Source organism: Sceloporus undulatus, chromosome 2, assembly GCF_019175285.1.
Source record: "Sceloporus undulatus isolate JIND9_A2432 ecotype Alabama chromosome 2, SceUnd_v1.1, whole genome shotgun sequence".
Classification (NCBI taxonomy): Eukaryota; Metazoa; Chordata; class Lepidosauria; order Squamata; family Phrynosomatidae; genus Sceloporus; species Sceloporus undulatus.
This window is the reverse complement of record NC_056523.1, coordinates 31,582,178-31,600,104: the sequence shown is the minus strand read 5'-3', so window position 1 is coordinate 31,600,104 and position 17,927 is coordinate 31,582,178. Positions and strand designations below refer to the sequence as shown.

General features: G+C 39.1%; 1 protein-coding gene across 17 annotated transcripts in view; it reads left to right on the top strand.

The window, feature by feature from the left end:
• MAGI1 (membrane associated guanylate kinase, WW and PDZ domain containing 1) overlaps nucleotides 1–17,927 on the top strand; it is a 598,529-nt gene that overhangs the window by 449,542 nt on the left and 131,060 nt on the right. For 11 of the 17 annotated variants that reach the window (XM_042453463.1, XM_042453460.1, XM_042453459.1 and 8 more), the window contains exons 5-7: nucleotides 2,159–2,369; nucleotides 8,281–8,363; nucleotides 13,173–13,208. In XM_042453463.1, the coding sequence (XP_042309397.1) occupies nucleotides 2,159–2,369; nucleotides 8,281–8,363; nucleotides 13,173–13,208 (330 nt within the window). The remainder of the gene's footprint in view (nucleotides 1–2,158; nucleotides 2,370–8,280; nucleotides 8,364–13,172; nucleotides 13,209–17,927) is intronic. The other 6 variants (XM_042453464.1, XM_042453468.1, XM_042453467.1 and 3 more) reach the window with 1 other exon arrangement.

Here is a 17,927-nt window from a genome sequence, read left to right as displayed (position 1 = left end):
AATACATTACTGAACTCAAGCATTTTGATGAGGGATACTCAACCTGTATTTCATTTCATGCTATTGTGTATAACAGCTAGGTTTGTTAACACCATATGTATCTTAGCTATCTGAAAGGCAAAACGAATAATTGAAAGACTGCTTAATTTTCCTAACCTTTGCAAAAGCAATTTTAAAGAAATAATTTGACATTTTACTAACTGGCAGTGGATTGTTGAAAAGTGACTGATTTTGACCCATTGCCTGCTTTTGATAGCAATAACTTATCTGAATCAAATTAGACATTTTAATTTTAATGATTCCAATGTGTGTCTTGAATCGTTACCATAATCTGTATGACCCCTACTACTGGTATATGTCTCTATTACTGGCATCTCTTACAGAATTGATTTTGTACTAACTGAATTAAGATTATCTATACCACTTACTTTCAGTGGGACCCTCTTTACATTTCATAGGCCAGTTTTGAATATCCGCTGACTTAGTCATTTTGGAAATAGAAAGTAACATTTTTCTCATTTGCAAGAGCTATAGAAACCACAACATTCTGAAGACCAAATGACATATTTTTTGTGCAGTTTGTCAGGGATTACAACACTTCTTAATTGCCTGCTTGTTGAAACATAGCAAGTTGGGAAAAGAGGGTCTAACCTAATATTCCTAACATGGGGGTATCTGCCACTTGCACTCAAAAATGGTATAATCCTAGGATATAGTCCAGGATATCAATTGGAATTTATTTGGTATTGGTTGCAGAACCTCTGTAAAGTGAGCCATATTTCATCTGCTAAAGTTGGTGGTGCCTGGGGCCTTGACTTTGTGTGAGTCTTTAATTAGATTTTCACACAAGTTTTACTGCAGACAAGAATAGCAATAGCGTTTACATTTTCTGTACTGCTTAATAGTGAAATCAGCACTAAGTGGTTTGCAATCTGAAAGCCAATTGCCCCCAACAAGATGGGTACTCATTTCACCAACCTACGAAAGAATGGAAGGCTGAGTCAACCTTGGAGTTCTAGGATTGAACTCACAACTTTGTGGCTGCAGTACTGACATTTAACCAGTGAACCACCAGGACGATAGTCAAAAGCAGCTTTCAGGTGTCATCCTTTAGTATAACAACGAAAGTGCATGGACTGTTGGTAAAATGTGATTCAACACAGTTTTTAATGGTTGTCAGTGTCCACAGCATGGCTGGTATTACATTTTGTAAGCATTCATCTTGCTAATTATTTTTTTAAAGATGCACATCATTGTACATTCAAAACTATGAAATATGTCTCTTCTGCAAGTAGGCAAGATGGCTACTCAGTCAAAGATTAATCTAAAACCTTGTGTTTCAAATATAACAGTGATCAGCCTCTGAGGGATCAAAGTGTTTTTATCATTAAGTAATAATGCAGATTGGGTCTCCCTTATCTGAAATGCTTGGGGCTAGAAGTGCTTTGGAATTTGTATTTGTATTTTATTTTATAATACCTGTATTTGAATATACATGCATAATGTTACATTGAAGGGATGCCATATTGAGGAGGGAGCTAGCTTGTTTTCTGCTGCTCCAGAGACTAGGACCCGGAGCAATGGATGCAAGCTGCAGGAAAAGAGATTCCACCTCAACATTAGGAAGAACATCCTGTCAGTAAGGGCTGTTCGACAGTGGAACAAACTCCCTCGGCGTGTGGTGGAGTCTCCTTCCTTGGAGTTCTTTAAACAGAGGCTGGATGGCTGTCTGTTGGGGATGCTTTGATTTAGATTTCCTGCATGGCAGGGGGTTGGATTGGATGACTATTGTGGTCTCTTCCATCTCTGTTATTCTATGATTCTATACACATTATACACATAGCCTGAAGGCAATTTCATTTAATATTTTAATAATTTTGTGTATGAAACAATGTTTGTGTATACTGAACCATCAGACAGCAAAGACGTTACTGTCTCAGCTACCCATGAAAAAGGTTTTGTTTTTTGGAATATTTTGGATTTCATAATTCAGGATAAGGGAAACTCAACTTGTAAAATCAAAAGCATCTCTATTAATAGATGTGGTTTTATTAAATATGTTGAATTATTAAGGATGGAAGCAACCAAGGTGAAGCAATAAGACTAATATTATCTCTGTATTTTGTGTGCATGTGTGTGTGTCTGTGTCCTTCTGCAGCCGACTCCGGTGAACAAGACGAGCACAATACACACATTACAAGAGACACAGAGCCTCCATCTGTGAATAGCTGCATCATCACCATTCCCACCACGGAACCTTCTCAGAAGCTCCCTCAATACCTACCTCCTTGTGCAGAGGAAAACTTGGGTCCTCTGCCTGAAAACTGGGAGATGGCCTACACAGAGAATGGAGAAGTCTATTTTATAGAGTAAACATTCCTTAATATTGGCTGGTGAAGGGGTGTCTTTTATTGAAGTATCAAATGTTTCTTTCTGCATTCTCCAAAATGTGTGGGAAAACTGGAGATGGACTGGATTGTCAGGGCATTTTTGAGGCCCAAAATATTTATTTATTAATCATTTTTTAATCCTGCTTTTGGTACAAATACTGTATCATATTCCAGAGGTGTTTGTGTGATGTTAAAAAACATGGCCCTCAGATTTACAATTAACAGTACAAGGCAGTGAAGGCACACTGGTGAAGGGTGGAAGGGAGTGACACAGATTACAGGGAAAAGGTAGAGAAAAGAAACGCTTGATAATTCTTGAACAAAATGATGAGTGGGAAACAGGTACTTAGTTTAGTCCAAATTAATCTTCGTTTGCTGGAGGTTTTTTTGCTTGGAGCAAGGTTATTGCAATTGCAACCTTCTGAATTGATCTTAATCATGTGGCTAATGGAAGAGGCCAGGACATGTTTTCTTCACCTCTGCAGACCCAAGGAAAGCTAGTCACGGTGGAGGCAACCTTTGGTTGTTTTCCTACTGCACTTTAACTTAAGTATATGTATTTGAAAGGATGTTGTGTAGATCAAATGGGACTGATTCCTGAATAAATGTGCAGAGAATTCCAGTCTGAACCATAACACTTGTGGTCCTGTTTTAAAATAGCACGTTCTGCATGAGAAATTTCTCTAAGAATACATTTTCTTTGCAGGATTCGGATGAATTGCAGAATAACCTAGAAGCCTAAGTGAAAGCCCTACAAATTTCGTTACAAGGCAGGCATTTACAGTTCAGTGTTAGAGGATATGCTTCATGCCAAAATAGTTATCATTTCCCTGTATACTACACAAATTATAGTGTAGCTAACTGGAAAGTTGGCTTCTTGTTCATGGTGCACAGAACCCTCTGAAGTTCTACCACCAATAGTCTTAAAGTATCTTGTTTTTCAATTTCTGAAGGATATTCAGACCCCATGCAAACATTCTTTTGACCCTTTGGGACATACAATGTTTTGCACCTTGGCAGACCCACTTTACTGCAATATTGCTAATTTGACTTGCCTGTTGGACTTATATGTGCTCCTTTATCAGCTACAGATTAATTGCCCTGAAGATCCCAATAGAATTAAATGGATTGGATTTAATGCATTGCTGGGGCTGGGTAAAGTAGTGTGTGAAACAGCAATCATATCACCAGTAATGGGTAGCAGGGACATGAAGTGCCTCCTTTGAAAGTGAATCAGTTATTTATTTGTATGTTTTCAAAAGGACAGTGCATTTCTCTCCATATAATTTCAAAAATGGATTAGATCATTTAGGGAAACCTCTTTTATGTTTTGGAAAGAAGTGTGCACTGTTGTTTAAACACTACTGAAATAGTAGTGCTTTGGAGTTTTCTGTTTATCAACAGTGTTAAAACAACCATAGCTGCTGGAAGGCAAAGTAGTGAATAGATGGGAGAAGCCAGCAATAACTAGGCCCCTCCCCTGTTACAGGCTTTTTCAAACAACTCTTTAGTTTCCCTGCTTCTCAAACGTGAATAAAATAGTATCGGTAGTCACTTTTAAAACTCTGTTTGCTCCAAGCCACTGCCCTGTGATACAAAATACACTTTCCTCTTGTTTACCTTCAGGACACCTCTACACTCAGCAAAGTACAAGCCAGCATTTCATCCATGTGATATTCCTCCTTTACTATTTAATAAATTTACATTCCAGGAGCAATAAGTAACTAAACAGTTGCACATTCAGCAACAAATTTCTCATTATGTGAAGCTTGTAACATTGTTGTTACATCTTTGTTATTTGGGAAAAGGAAATAGGGTCAGGTAAAATGTTACGTATTTGTTACTGATTCCTTCCAAGCTCTGAACTAGAGCTGACCGGTAATACTTCATCCCTTCCAGTGCCCATTAGAAATGAGAGTTTCCCCAGTTTCTCACATCAGATATAGCTCATCATCCCTGGCTCTTACAATTGAAGATAATTCTTGACCCTTTCTTCATTTATGTGTACTGAAAAATATACCACAAATGTTCTGGGCTCTGCTGATCCAGCCTGACATTTGACTTGTCTTGTGATCCATCCACAGCTTATTCTTCTCCAGGAGTAGTTACAGTCTGTGATGAAAGACAGCTCCACAGCTCAGAGGAGTTCGGATTGGTTCATGTACAATCTGAACTGTACTAGGCTTGGTTGGATTTCATAGAATCATAGAGTTGAAAGAGACCGCAAGGGCCATCCAGTCCAACCCCCTGCCATCACAATCAAAGCATCTCAGACAGATGGCCATCCAGTCTCTGTTTAAAGACCTCCAAGGAAGGAGACTCCACTACACTCCGAGGGAATTTGTTTCACTGTAGAACAGCCCTTACTGTCAGGAAGTTCCTCCTAATGTTGAGGTAGAATCTCTTTTCCTGTAGCTTGCATCCATTGTTCCAGGTCCTAGTCTCTGGAGCAGCAGAAAACAAGCTTGCTCTCTCCTCAATATGACATCCCTTCAAATATTTAAACAGGGCTATCATATCACCTCTTAACCTTCTCTTCTCCAAGCTAAACATCCTCAGCTCCCTCAGTCATTCCTCAAAGGCCATGGTTTCCAGAACCTTCACCATTTTAGTCTCCCTCCTTTGGACATGCTCCAGTTTCTCAACATCTTTTTTGAATTGTGTTACCCAGAACTGGACACACTATTTCAGGTGAGGCCTAACCAAAGCAGAATAGAGTGGCACTATTATTTCCCTTGATCTAGACACTCTGCTTGTATTGATGCAGCCTAAAATTGCATTGGTTTTGTTAGCTGCCACATCACACTGTTGACTCATGTTGAACTTGTGGTCTAACTAGACTTCTAGATCCCTTTCACATGTACAGTGCGTCCTCGCCTTATGTGGGGGATCCGTTCCGGATCCCTCCGCGTAAGGCGAATTCCGCCTATGCTCGAGCCCCATTGGAAACAATGGGGCTTGTGCGCGGCAGCGTGGGCGCGCGCGGGGCACAACAGGTGCGCACACCCATTCAATTGAATGGGACGCGCCGCCCCTTCCACCCTGTGCACGCGACACGGCTTGAGCACATATGCTCAAGGCCGCGTATGTACTTTCATATACCCAGGTGTTCCCCATCCTATATCTGTGCATTTCATTTTTCCACCCTAAGTGCAGCTTACACTGGAAGCCCTGCGGCATTTAATGAATGGTGCATGCACTACCATGCTGCTGTGTGCACAAGCCCCATTATCTTCAATGGGACTCGAGCATAGGCGGAATTTGCCTGATGTGGCAGATTCCAGAATGGATCCCCGCATAAGGCAAGGGACCACTGGACCTTAATAATAATAATAATAATAATAATAATAATAATAATAATAATAATAAATTGTATTTATATTTCCTTCCTCTCCCAGCACATAGAGGTGGGATTACACAAAAAATTCAACAATACAAAATGCAAATACAATGTTATCTAAAATACAAACAATAAAACGGTCAGCAATACTGCTACCAATCATTAAAATCCAATCGCCATCTGTTCCCATATTACCGAGTTGGAAGTTAGGGTGTTCTTTAGGATCAATTATAGCAGATCAAATGGATAGGCCTGCCAGAAGCGATCTGTCTTAAGTGCCTTCTTAAAGGCTTCCAGTGTCGTAATAAGGATCTCTTCCAGCAAGTTGTTCCATAGTTCAGGGGCTGTGGCTGTGAAAGCTTTATGGGAAGTTGTAACTAATCTGGTTTTCATGTATTCCAGTAGTTTCTTCCCTGATATTCTAAAAGTGTGGGGCAGATTGTGTAGGGAGAGGCGTTCCCTTAAGTAACTCAGACCCAAGCCATGTAGGGCTTTAAAGGTAATGACCAACAGTTTGTATTGCACCCAGAAGCTGATTGGCAGCCAATGTAAAGATTTTAATATTGGAGTGATATGGTCTGATCTAGATGTTCCCATGACCAATCTGGCTGCAGCATTTTGGATCAATTGAAGCTTCCGAACTTGGTACAAAGATAGCCCCATGTAGTGCGCATTACAGAAGTCTAAGCGAGAGGTTACCAGAGCATGTACTACTGCTTCAAGGTCCCTCTAGGCCAGGTAAGGGCGCACTTGGTGTATCAACCAAAGTTGGTACCAGGCATCCTGGCGACTGCCTCATCAGATGACAACTGTAGAGATGAGTCCAGGAGCACTCCCAAACTGCAAACTTTGTCCTTTAGGGGAAGTGTAACCCTGTCCAGGACTGGTTGACAAATGTCCATCTCTGGACCAGGGGTACCTAACGCAAGCACCTCCGTTTTCTCTGGATTCAACTTGAGTTTGTTTTTCCTCATCCAGCCTATTACTGACTCAAGGCAGGCATTTAAAAGAGAGATGCCATCTTTGGTCACTGCAGCAGTCGGAGACATAGAGAAGTAGATTTGGGTGTCATCAGCATACTGATAACACCCCGCCCCATGTCTCCAGAAGATCTCTCCCAGCGGCTTCGTGTAAATGTTAAACAGCATGGGAGACAGAATGATGCCCTGAGGGATGCTGGATGTCAACTCTCTTTTATGAGAACAGCTGTCTCCCAGCATCATCACCTGGAGTCTGCCCGAGAGGTAGCACCTGAACAACTGCAACGCAGTGCCCCCAATATCTAACTCCCTCAGGCACTCCAGAAGGATACCATGGTCTACATTTCTCCGTGCTGAGTTTCATTTTGTTAGCTTTGGCCCAGCTTTCTAGTCTATTCAAGTCATTTTGAATTTTGATCCTGTCCTCTGGGGTGTTAGCTACGCCTCCTAATTTGGTGTCATCTGCAAATTTTATAAGTATGCCCTCAGTTCTGTCATCCAAGTCATTGATAAAGATGATGAATAGGACTGGGCCCAGGACAATTTGTTAATTTGGTATTTATTTATTTATTTATTTATAAACACCAAATTAACAAAACCCCAAGATTTAGTAATGCCCCACTGTCTTATATTTCCGCACCTCTTGTGATTCCTCATCTTTCAAGATAACTCACATTGTCATGCTCAAACCATTGTGAGAGTAGATGTTGATACTTTCCTATCTTCATAGGCTCTGTGAAGCACATTGAGTGGTTGCCTAGAAACAGATGGATGTTCTCCCCCAAAATACAGCCTAAAGAAGCTTAATATATTAGCCTGGAGATTAAGAGGAGACATGATACTGTTCCTCAGCTATCTGAAGGGCTGCCTTATGGATTCCATGGAGCAGGCCTATTCTGTATTGCTCCAGAGGACAAGACTAGAACTGATATGTAGAATTTGATGGGTAGCTGATTGCCTTGGGGAAGTTATTTCCTTCTCCCTATGAAATAAATCTTTTTTTTTTCCCTCCCTTGGCCTTTAAAAATAAATAAAACATGCATAGATCAGGCCCCATTTGCTAATTTAGACCTATACACATTTTTATATATTAACCACAAAATGGCTATGAACATTTCATTCAGTAACATTACCAATTTTCTATGCTCACATCTTCAAATACTGATGCATTTGATTTTTCACAGTATAGTAATAATAATAATAATAATAATAATAATAATAATAATAATTTTTATTTAGATTTCCCGCCTCTCCCTGTGGATCGAGGCGGGATTACAACAATAGAAACAACATTACAAGATAAAAACTATAATTTCATATAAAATACACTCAATAAAACAGCAAAACCGCTATCAATACAATACATAGACTAAATCATTTAAAATACATATCTTTACAAATAGAGGTGTTTTTGTGGAGTTTGTGTTTTAGGCTCTGTTCTAGATTAATAAACCTTCAAAAAATAAAAAAAAATAAAAGTGATGGTCATGTATTATTATTTTTTTCTGTTGCTGATGCTTTATTATTATTTTTTTAAGAAAAAGGTCACATTTCCATTTTTGCCTTGCAGCCATAACACTAAAACGACGTCTTGGCTAGATCCACGGTGCCTGAACAAACAGCAAAAGCCTCTAGAAGAATGTGAAGATGATGGTAAGAGAGTAAAATGTTTAAAATCTGGAAAACTCTTTGACCTAACTTGATATTTTAAAACAACAGCAGTGATGAGTTGGCTACCTTCACACATCTCCAAATCTAGTGGCTTAAACATAGGATTCATTCTGAGGCCATGGTCCAGGTTTATCAATGGCTTGTGCATGAAAAAATGGCCTGAGATTAAAAGAGACATCTAGCCACTTCATTGGTCCCAGGTGTGTCATGATGCAGATGGTGATTCTGATACCCATCCACATTTAACTACATCTGCAAGTCTCCCTTGCTGGATATGTGTGTGTGTACTAGAAGCAGCTCTTTTTAATTAAAAGATATTGTACAAAATCCCCAAGGAGCCTAAGACAGATAAGAGATTTCTTATGTGTTCAGTTTGTGTGCACAATTGGGAGATGGATTGTGCTAAAAAAAAAAAAAGTAAGACCCTACAGTGACTTAGTTTTCTTAACCCACTAGCTTTTACAGTCAGATGATATTTCACTGATTACTATTACTAGTACTATTATCCACAAGATTCAACTCCCTGGTTTGCTGAGCTGTTTTCGTTGCTTCAGTCACAATTACATAGTTCTCCCTTGATAAAATCACTTGAAAAAGTAATGACCAATTTCATTTCAATTCATTTCATTTTTACGGAAGCCTTCGGTTAGTCTTGTGTATAGGATCTTTTGCTTTTTGCCACTTAATTTTGACCCTTATATCATCACTGCTTTCATAATTGACTGAAAAGTAAAGGCATTCCCTTGCTTCCTTTCTGCAGTTGCTAGTCCAGTATCTATTGGAAGAATAATTGGCACTGATTTGATTTCTGCATCCTTTGAGACACTGAAAAATGCAAGCCAGTGTTCAATTTAAGAGATCAAGCTATCTCAATTTGGGATAGGAAAATTAGGTTTGCAGTGGCATTTATTAAAAAAAAACAACCCAAAACAACCCACAACCTATAGATTAAGTCAAGAGAAGAAGCAAATGGAAATAAGAAACAGCAATACATCTTGATCCTTTTTTCTCATGTGAACAGAATATACCTAGTTACAAATGTATTCTGTATCTGATTGGTATGCTAATGTATTTAACATGCTAAAACGTATTTTCAGCATGCAATTAATTGCCAGCCTGGATGTGACAGTTGAAACATAACTTTTTATATGCCTCTTCTGTCAGTCTGGAGTCCCTTTTCTCCAAACATTTTTTTCATAGTTCAGTTTACTTCTGATACTGGAGCAGGTTTGGGAAAAAGAGGGCTTCAGGCAACTGATGAGGAGAGATAAGAGGGGGAGGATTCAGCTCCCCTCCCCTGCATGTGCCTTTTGATGTTAAAATTGGAAACAGCACAACCCACTGTTTATATAATTGAGGCAGATGCATGATACCTCCTTTGGCTCAAGTTTGCAGATTCAGGTATTAATAGTTACAGGAGTTACTCTGCCTTTCTTTACTTCATTGGTAAATCCATTGGCCAAGGAGAAGTATGACCCTCAATTATAGTCATTAGCACAATAGCCAAAACTGAGACCTAACTGGAGAAAAAATGGAAATCTAATAGCTTTTTGCTGAGAAAGGCTATCAGGAGAGTAACCTCTTTGTCAGATGTGCTTCAAAAGCAATTAAGCATCTGTGTCCATTTTGGATTTGTTTCCAAATGGCTTCTAAAAGTTTGATTGCATTGAATTTACAGCTCTCTCAGACTGATGCTTTCTAGTTGTGTTTGACTATGTTATAGTCACTACTACTTCCACAAGCCTCTATTCAACAGGGAAGCACCAAGCTGAGGAAGGCCCCTCTGAGATCTCATTTTGTATGACACCAAAAATACCTTTGCCATTAAAAATTAAGCAACTAGATTGGTAATTCACTTCAGCTAATAGGTACAAGTAACCTATACTAGTAATCATAGGTTTGTATGGGGCCACAAGGCTCTTTTAGTCTCTAGCAGTTCATGAATACACCAGTAAAAAACAGTAATGTACCTTTATAACTTTTAGCTCCCACCTAACACATTGAATTTATATAGAAACTTTGTTTATTCAGCTAATTTTCTTTGCCAGACTTATTTCATAGGCAGTAACTACTTCTAACAGCAAGTGATATGCATTCCCTCTTATTTCATTGGTACCTTATTTTGCTTTATGCTGTTTATAATTTTGACTAACCATTTTTTTCAACACTGTGAAGCAAATATCTTCCATAGCTTTAAAAGGTAGTAATATTTTTTTTCTTTCCCAATTTCTCTGCGAAAAAGGTAGGTTATGAATATGAAGAAACAGAGGAACTGTCACACTTTATACTGAGTCAAGTCCATTGGTTCACCTGATCTACCACTATCTACTCGACTCAGAGGTGTTTTTTGTTCTTGGTACAGAAGATCCTTGAACAGGTTTTACGTGGAATAGAACCTGGGATTTTATGTCTGTGCTTGTGTGCTTTTACACAAAACTGGGGGCTCCTCTAGGTTCTCTAAAATGCATATTCTATAAAATCCAATCAACTTTTCCACTTTCAGAACTCCTTCCTTTCATCATCACAATAGAAAAGAAGCTAATCAATATTTATTGATCATTGATGTTAGTGGTTTAAGTGTTTATTTTACTACTGGTTTTAATGGTTTAATGGTTTATATTTTTTTTACTGATTTCATCAGCTGTGCTGAGTGGTTTTATTTTTTAGGAGAAAGGCAAGTTTAAAAAAATGTAATAAAGGAAACAAAGCAAAGAAAGAGGGGGGGGGGAATATGTCAGTGACTTTGAGACTAACTGGTTTCCATTTTAGCATGAGCTTCCATGGATATAACCCCACTTCTTCAAATGCACTACAGAGCGATATTAAAGCCTTGGATATAAAGTATATTTATAAAACTGTGGGAGTGGAATAGAGTGGAATAGGATGCAGAAAGATGCATATCATGTCCTTTGCCCTAAATTTTCAAAGAGTTGGGCAAGGGATGCAGGTCTTTCAGAGAGAATTTTGAACTCGGGAAAACTGACTTTTGGTAAGTAGATTTATTGCTTTCACCCATCAACATTAACTGACCTCTGCAAACATCTGCAAGACCTGTATCACCTCACCATGCCCTTTGAAAATTTAGGGAAAGGGACATCATTTGCATCTTTCTGCATCCTATTGCATTCTATCCCACAACTCTATAATTATACTTTATACCTGTGGCTTTAATAGCACGCATCTGAAATAGTGAGTTTATATTCATGGAAGCTTTTTCTAAAATAATAACAACAACAACAACAACAACGGTTAGTTTTAAAGGTGCTGCCACATTCCCCTTTCTCCCCCTCCCTTCCTCCTTTTTTATGCTACAAGAGACTAACATGGTGACTTCTTTAAAAACAAATTGCTCTCCTTTCAAATCTGCAGCCTCCATAGGTCCTAAAAATCTTCTGCAGATGTTTGGGAAGCAGGGTTTTGGGAGGAAGAAGAGAGAATTAAAGTTCTGCTGTGCAAGCAGAATTATGTTCTGGTAATAGTGACTTTCATTCTATAGTTAACTGAATGAAGAGTTCATTTTTACAAGTGTAGCCATAGAAACCCAACTGGATGACCTTGGGCAAGTCACAATCTCTCAACCTTAGAGGAAGGCAATGGCAAAAACCCTCTGAACAAATCTTGCCAAGAAAACTGTGATAGGTTTGCCTTAGGGTTGCCATGAATCAGAAGTGACTTGAAGGCACATAACAACACCAGACTACTGAAACAAATACCCTTTAAAATTAATTTTGGACCTTTATGTCTGACAGAAACAGTTCATTTATGTCGACCTATCTTACATTTGCAAGATTTTTGAGAACATCTGGTTGACATGTGATAAACTGAAACCATTCTCCTTTTATAATTTGCTTGCAAGTTTTGTCATCCCTCATTTGCTGGCTACAATTTTGTTTTGATTTTTACAAAATGACATTCCCAGTCATTCATACCATCGTTAGCAGATGGAAATGCTGGTCAATATTAAACTGGATGATAGAAGTGGTACTTTTGATTAGAATAAGCTCTTTATGAGCAGTTGTCGATTTACACAACCATAGAGTATATAGCATACTTGGGGCGTGTGTTTCCTAGACTAAGGTTAAGGACTGCTGTGCATCAAATCAACACATACGCTAATCTTTTGAAGTGCACCCAAACAGCCACCTTGAAGTGTGGCTGCAGAAAATATAGGTGGCAGTTTCTAGCAAGCTTTAGTCCTGTGCAGTTTCAACTCATTCCAATACACTTTGTACAGGAGTTATAATTGGACAGTTCTGTTCTTGGTTGAGACAGTTAAACTCAGCTACATTTTTGATATTAGATAGTCAGGTTCAGTATACATAAACCTTCCTTCTAGGCCCTAATTCTTTGCATGCACAAGGGCCATGATTAACACAGTGGAGTCTCACATACCCAAAATAACTTCCCAAAAGGGATATATGGCCATATAGTTTTTTACTTTTCACCAAGCCCACCAAAGGGAATAGGAAGCAGAGGCACCTGTGTGCCATGAACTCTTGATTAGAGTAGATAGTCTTACAAATAAATGAATATATTTTTTGTTTCTGAGACAAGTCTCATCTAAAAAAACAGAGATCCTTGTCATTGGTTTTGCAGTACCAAACATTTGTTTGCCAAAGTCCACACTCTTTCTACTGACAAAAGTGTAACGGTGTGGGGTTACGCTGTGTTGGTACAAAACTTGGTGTTGGTTCTGCTGTATACTGGCAGGAATTTCTTGCTTGGTGCTGGTGTCTGAATTTTTCTTTTGATTTTTTTCCTATCTCACTTACTGCTCTTCCTTTGGAGAAGAAGGGGTACACACGGAGGAACTGGACAGTGAACTAGGTAAATCATCCATCTCATTTTTTGCTCCGTTGGTTGGACTGCTCAGTTAACTGCTTAACATCCTTTTCCTTTCTATCACATTTCCTTTTCTTTTTTAATTTAAGCAGGGTGTAACAAGATGGCAAAATGTAGCTGAGTCTATGTATTGAACATAGCTTTATTTGTTTTAGCACGACATTTTCAGGCAAGGTTGTTAGCCTGTAGCCTTGTGGAGTCTTCAAACCTCCCTCTCAGTTTGTTATTACAGTATTTGAAATTCTTTGCTGTGCATTTACAGATACCTATAGGACAAAAAGGGTTGTCTGTGTAAGTTGGCTGTGCTAAAAGCCAGTGCTTCCACATTCATTTGTTAATGGAATTAAGTACATGATTTGTCTATTGCCTTTAATGTTGCACCCAAGAGGTAGAATCTCACGTTTGTGTATAGAGCCAATTTGTGATGACCCAGCATGATTATATCAGGCTGTATTGATACAGAAAGTTTATCTTTCAGTAGTGGAATGTGAAATGCCTTTCAGCCTCAACTGTGCTTGAAATGTCTCAGAACTCAGTAAATTTTAGCAAACTCACTCTTCAAACAAGGTACAGTTGACTCTCGGTATCCACAGACTTGCCATCCATGGATCCAAGAATCCACAGATGGCAAGTCTGCATTGTCACCAATGATGATGTGTGCACGTGGCCATTCTGCCTTTAAATTCAGTTGTACCCAATGGCACCACAGCCACATGTGTTAATGATCCCTAATGATGGCACGGCTGTGTGAATTGCTGCCGTTGGGGACAACTCAGGCTTGAGCCTCCATGGACTTTGGAATCTGTGAGGGGGACTGGAACGGATTCTCCATGGATACCGAGGGCCAACTGTATTCAGTATCTGTAGCAGATTACAGGTGTTTGGCAGAATCTGAATGCAACTCCTGTTCTGTGTTCTGATCACAACTGAGACCCATTTTTAGCCAGTGAGTCCCAAGGATTTGTTATATCAGTCTTTCCTAACCTGTAGTCCTGTGGATGTTTTGGTTGACATGCTGGTTGGGAATTATGATAGATGCAATCCAAACTCAGTTGGAAAGCACTCGATTAAAGAAAGCTGACCTACAATACAATTTTGTCTGGTTTGATTCTCATGGGGGAAGATGAAGATGGTGTTGGACCATGACATTCCTCACCATAGGCTGTGCAATCCAGGAACATCTGGAGAGTCAAGGAGTCTTCCATTCTGCCAAGATATTATGCAGTGCTTTTACTGGAGAATTGTATTTTATTGCGTTCAGAATGCATCAGTTTCTTTCAGTATAGAAGGTATAAACAATTGAAACTGTGGGAGAATTTGCTAATTAGCCATTAATGTACTATCCCATTTGGAAGCATGTATCAAAAAAGATTTTCCAAGGGTGCTGAAGTGTGAAACTGAGGCAAACAGATTTTAAAACACAGATAGATCAGCAAATGTTAGTTAATGCAACTCCTCCAATATTTCACAGATGAGAATAGAGAATATTTGTTAACACCTCATTCTCATGCCATTCCCTCCACTATTAGACATTATTGAAGGATTTATTTATTTTGGCTGTGTGTTGCATTCATTTTCTCTGCAATCATTACCTTCAACTGATATACTAGCCACAAATATTAAAACTAAGGCCTGTTACAGACTGCCAAAATAAAGCTGCTTCGGGTCTCTTTGGAGGTATGCTATTTAAATGATGCATGGGTCCTAAGAGTCCGGAGGTCGCGCCAAAGCCACACTCCATTCCTAAGCACTGGAGTGCAGCTTTGGTGCAGCTTCCAGATTCTTAGGATGCATGCATCATTTAAATAGCATACCTCCAAAGAGACCCGAAGCAGCTTTATTTTGGCAGTCTGTAACAGGCCTAAGATTTTAGCTAGCATTAAAATGTCTGTCCTCATACACAGGGCTGGCAGACATTTGCTCCCTCCTCCTTAATTGGTGAGCCTTCATTCTACACATTTGGCATCTCACCATTTGGCAGGCTGATGGCACCTGTTAGAACATTAGAGTCAAACGTATGGAGGCCACAGGTCTCACAGCCGTCTTACAACATGTTTTAGCAACAGCTGTAGTGAGTGAAACTCATGCATTTACATAAATGTACGGCATCTGAACACATGTAAACAATACCATATGTGTCCACTCTCACTCAGAGAATGAACAGCATGTTCTGGGGAAAATGCTGGACCATGAAAAACGATAACAGCTGGAATAATAGAAACTTGGAGTTGAAAAGAACTTCAGGGGCCATCTAGCCAATGGTTCCCAAAATGTTGTCCTCAAAGTGTTTTGGACTTCAGCTCCCAGAAGACACAGCCAACTTGGCTAATAGTCAGGAATTATGGGAGCTAAAGTCAAAAACATCTAGAGGATCAAAATTTAGGAATCACTGATCTTGCCCTGTTTAAAGACTTTCAAAGACAGAGATAGCCCTTGGTAACGCCATTGTTATGAAGTATTCTGAAAAGGTATTATGAAATATTCTGAAAAGGTAAAAAAAATATGTATAGGATCAGGAACAGGGTCAGATGCAAGAAAGGAGCATCTGCCTCTGATAAATTTGGGACTCAGGAAGCATATGGTTCATTTATTTCAGGATGACATACTTGCTAGCTTTTCAGTGCCTTTGTCTTTTTCTCAAATCCTCCTCTATTGACTATTACAGAATGCAAAAAGGCAAAGAAAAGGACAGGAAATTTCCCACCAAGTTTGATTTCTAGAACATTTTGTCACATGAGGGAGGGCAGGCAAAGGCCATAAGCAAGGCCAACCAGAGGTTAATTCCTCCTTAAGTGACAACATCATGTTCTGTACCTTTGCAGTCCAATGGACTCTTGGATGATGATTTTAAAACAAATGTAATATTGTTGCAGGAACCAGTGTGGTATAGGACTTTGAGAATTGGCTGTGACTTTGAGAGGCCAGGTTTCAAATTCTTGCTCATCAATGGAAACTCACTGGGTGACTTTAGGCAAGCGTTACTCTCTCATCCTACAAAAAAGGCAATGGAAAATCTAATCTGAATAAACCATGTCAAGAAAACCTTATAGTAGGGTTGCCAAAAGTCAGAGCTGACCTAAAGGAACACAGCAACAAACCACAAATAAGTTTGGAAGCATTTCAAACAGTGTTTTGCTTTTGGATCTAAGGTTGGAATTTATGTGTATCCCAAAATAAAAGAAAAAATATGCTAGTTGATTTTCTTGGTTAAAAATTAGAGCACAAATGTGTATTCCAAGGCTTATTCTAATTTCCAAACCTTTTATTTTATTGCCTTGCCCTAGCTTACACAAAAGCTGTTATTCCCAGAAGGAAATTATCTATGTCAAGCTGGAGAAAAGACCAACTCACCATTTTTTGCCAAGTATTTTCTCACCACTCCCTGCCACCCCATCTACAATTAGTACTGGCTTACATTTCCTGTCTCTGTATCACAAGGAAACCAAAGCACTTTCAGATGGTTAACATGAAAATACGTGGGCAGAGGAAGTTGGAGAGGAACCTGGCTTTTATTTGCAAACAGGGAACATGTGGAACATGGCTCATTAAATATTCTTTTCTTGTTTTTTAGCCAGTTCTGGATTACAAATATAAACGTTGAGTAATTAGCCCATGTGTGTTTATAAGGTTTTCATTCCATTACAGTCTGGAGATATTTGTGTCCTTATGGCACTGTAGCTGGAGCTTGTAGATAGCACACTGGAGAACTGCATAATATTAATTCACGTGCAACTATGTCAACATGCAAGCTACAAGACTGATAGCAATCATTGTGGATGCATTCCTGTGCATGCATAACTTGCTATAAGTCTCTTAGTAGGACTTACTTCTGAGTAGACATACATAGGATTGCACAGTTAACTAATGCCTGTTTCATAATGAGTAAACCATGATTGTTGTGTGTCTTCAAGCCTTTTCTGGTTTATGGCAACCCCAGTGGTGTCACTAGGATTGGCATCACACAGTATGATAACTGACAGTACAACCCCCCCTCCAATTTAGCTCCTCCTATACCACACCACACAGAAACCTTAACAACGTTTTTGTACTAATGTTACTCATAAATCATAATTCCTGGATATCGCCAAATGTAATTGCAATAGCTGTGACATAAACAACTAGCAACATTAAAATTATATATTTAAATTACAGTATCATATATGCAGCCTAAATGTATTTACATGTGCATAGTTCAGTGGTTAAAATAAGGTGTGATTTTTTAAAAAGAATTTTTTTAAAAAAATTAAAAAATATTTTTTATTTTTTTAAATTAAAACAATTAAAAACCTGAGGCCTCTCCTTTCTCTGCCCACTGAGCTTTGCCCCAGAAACGTAATCTCTTCTGTGCTTTAAGGGTATGCAGGCGAATGCCACGACCTGTTTCTGCCCAAAGGCAGATGTTTGTGGAGCAGTGGTTTCACTTGCCTTTAGGGTGTCACCTTGTGCTGGTCCAACCCCAGCACCTCCATGGAGATGCCCCTGAGCAACCAAGGTGAACATACCATGGGGGTTTCTTGACAAGATTTGTTCAGAGGATGTGTACCCTTGCCTTCCTCTGAGACTGACAAAGTATATGTTGAATGTATATCATTACTATAAGCTTCATATAAATTGGAAAGATTTATCTCGATTTATAGAAACAGGTAACAGGGAAAAGAAGATCATATTTCCTTCAGTCTGAGATCTTGTCGAACAGATTGTGCA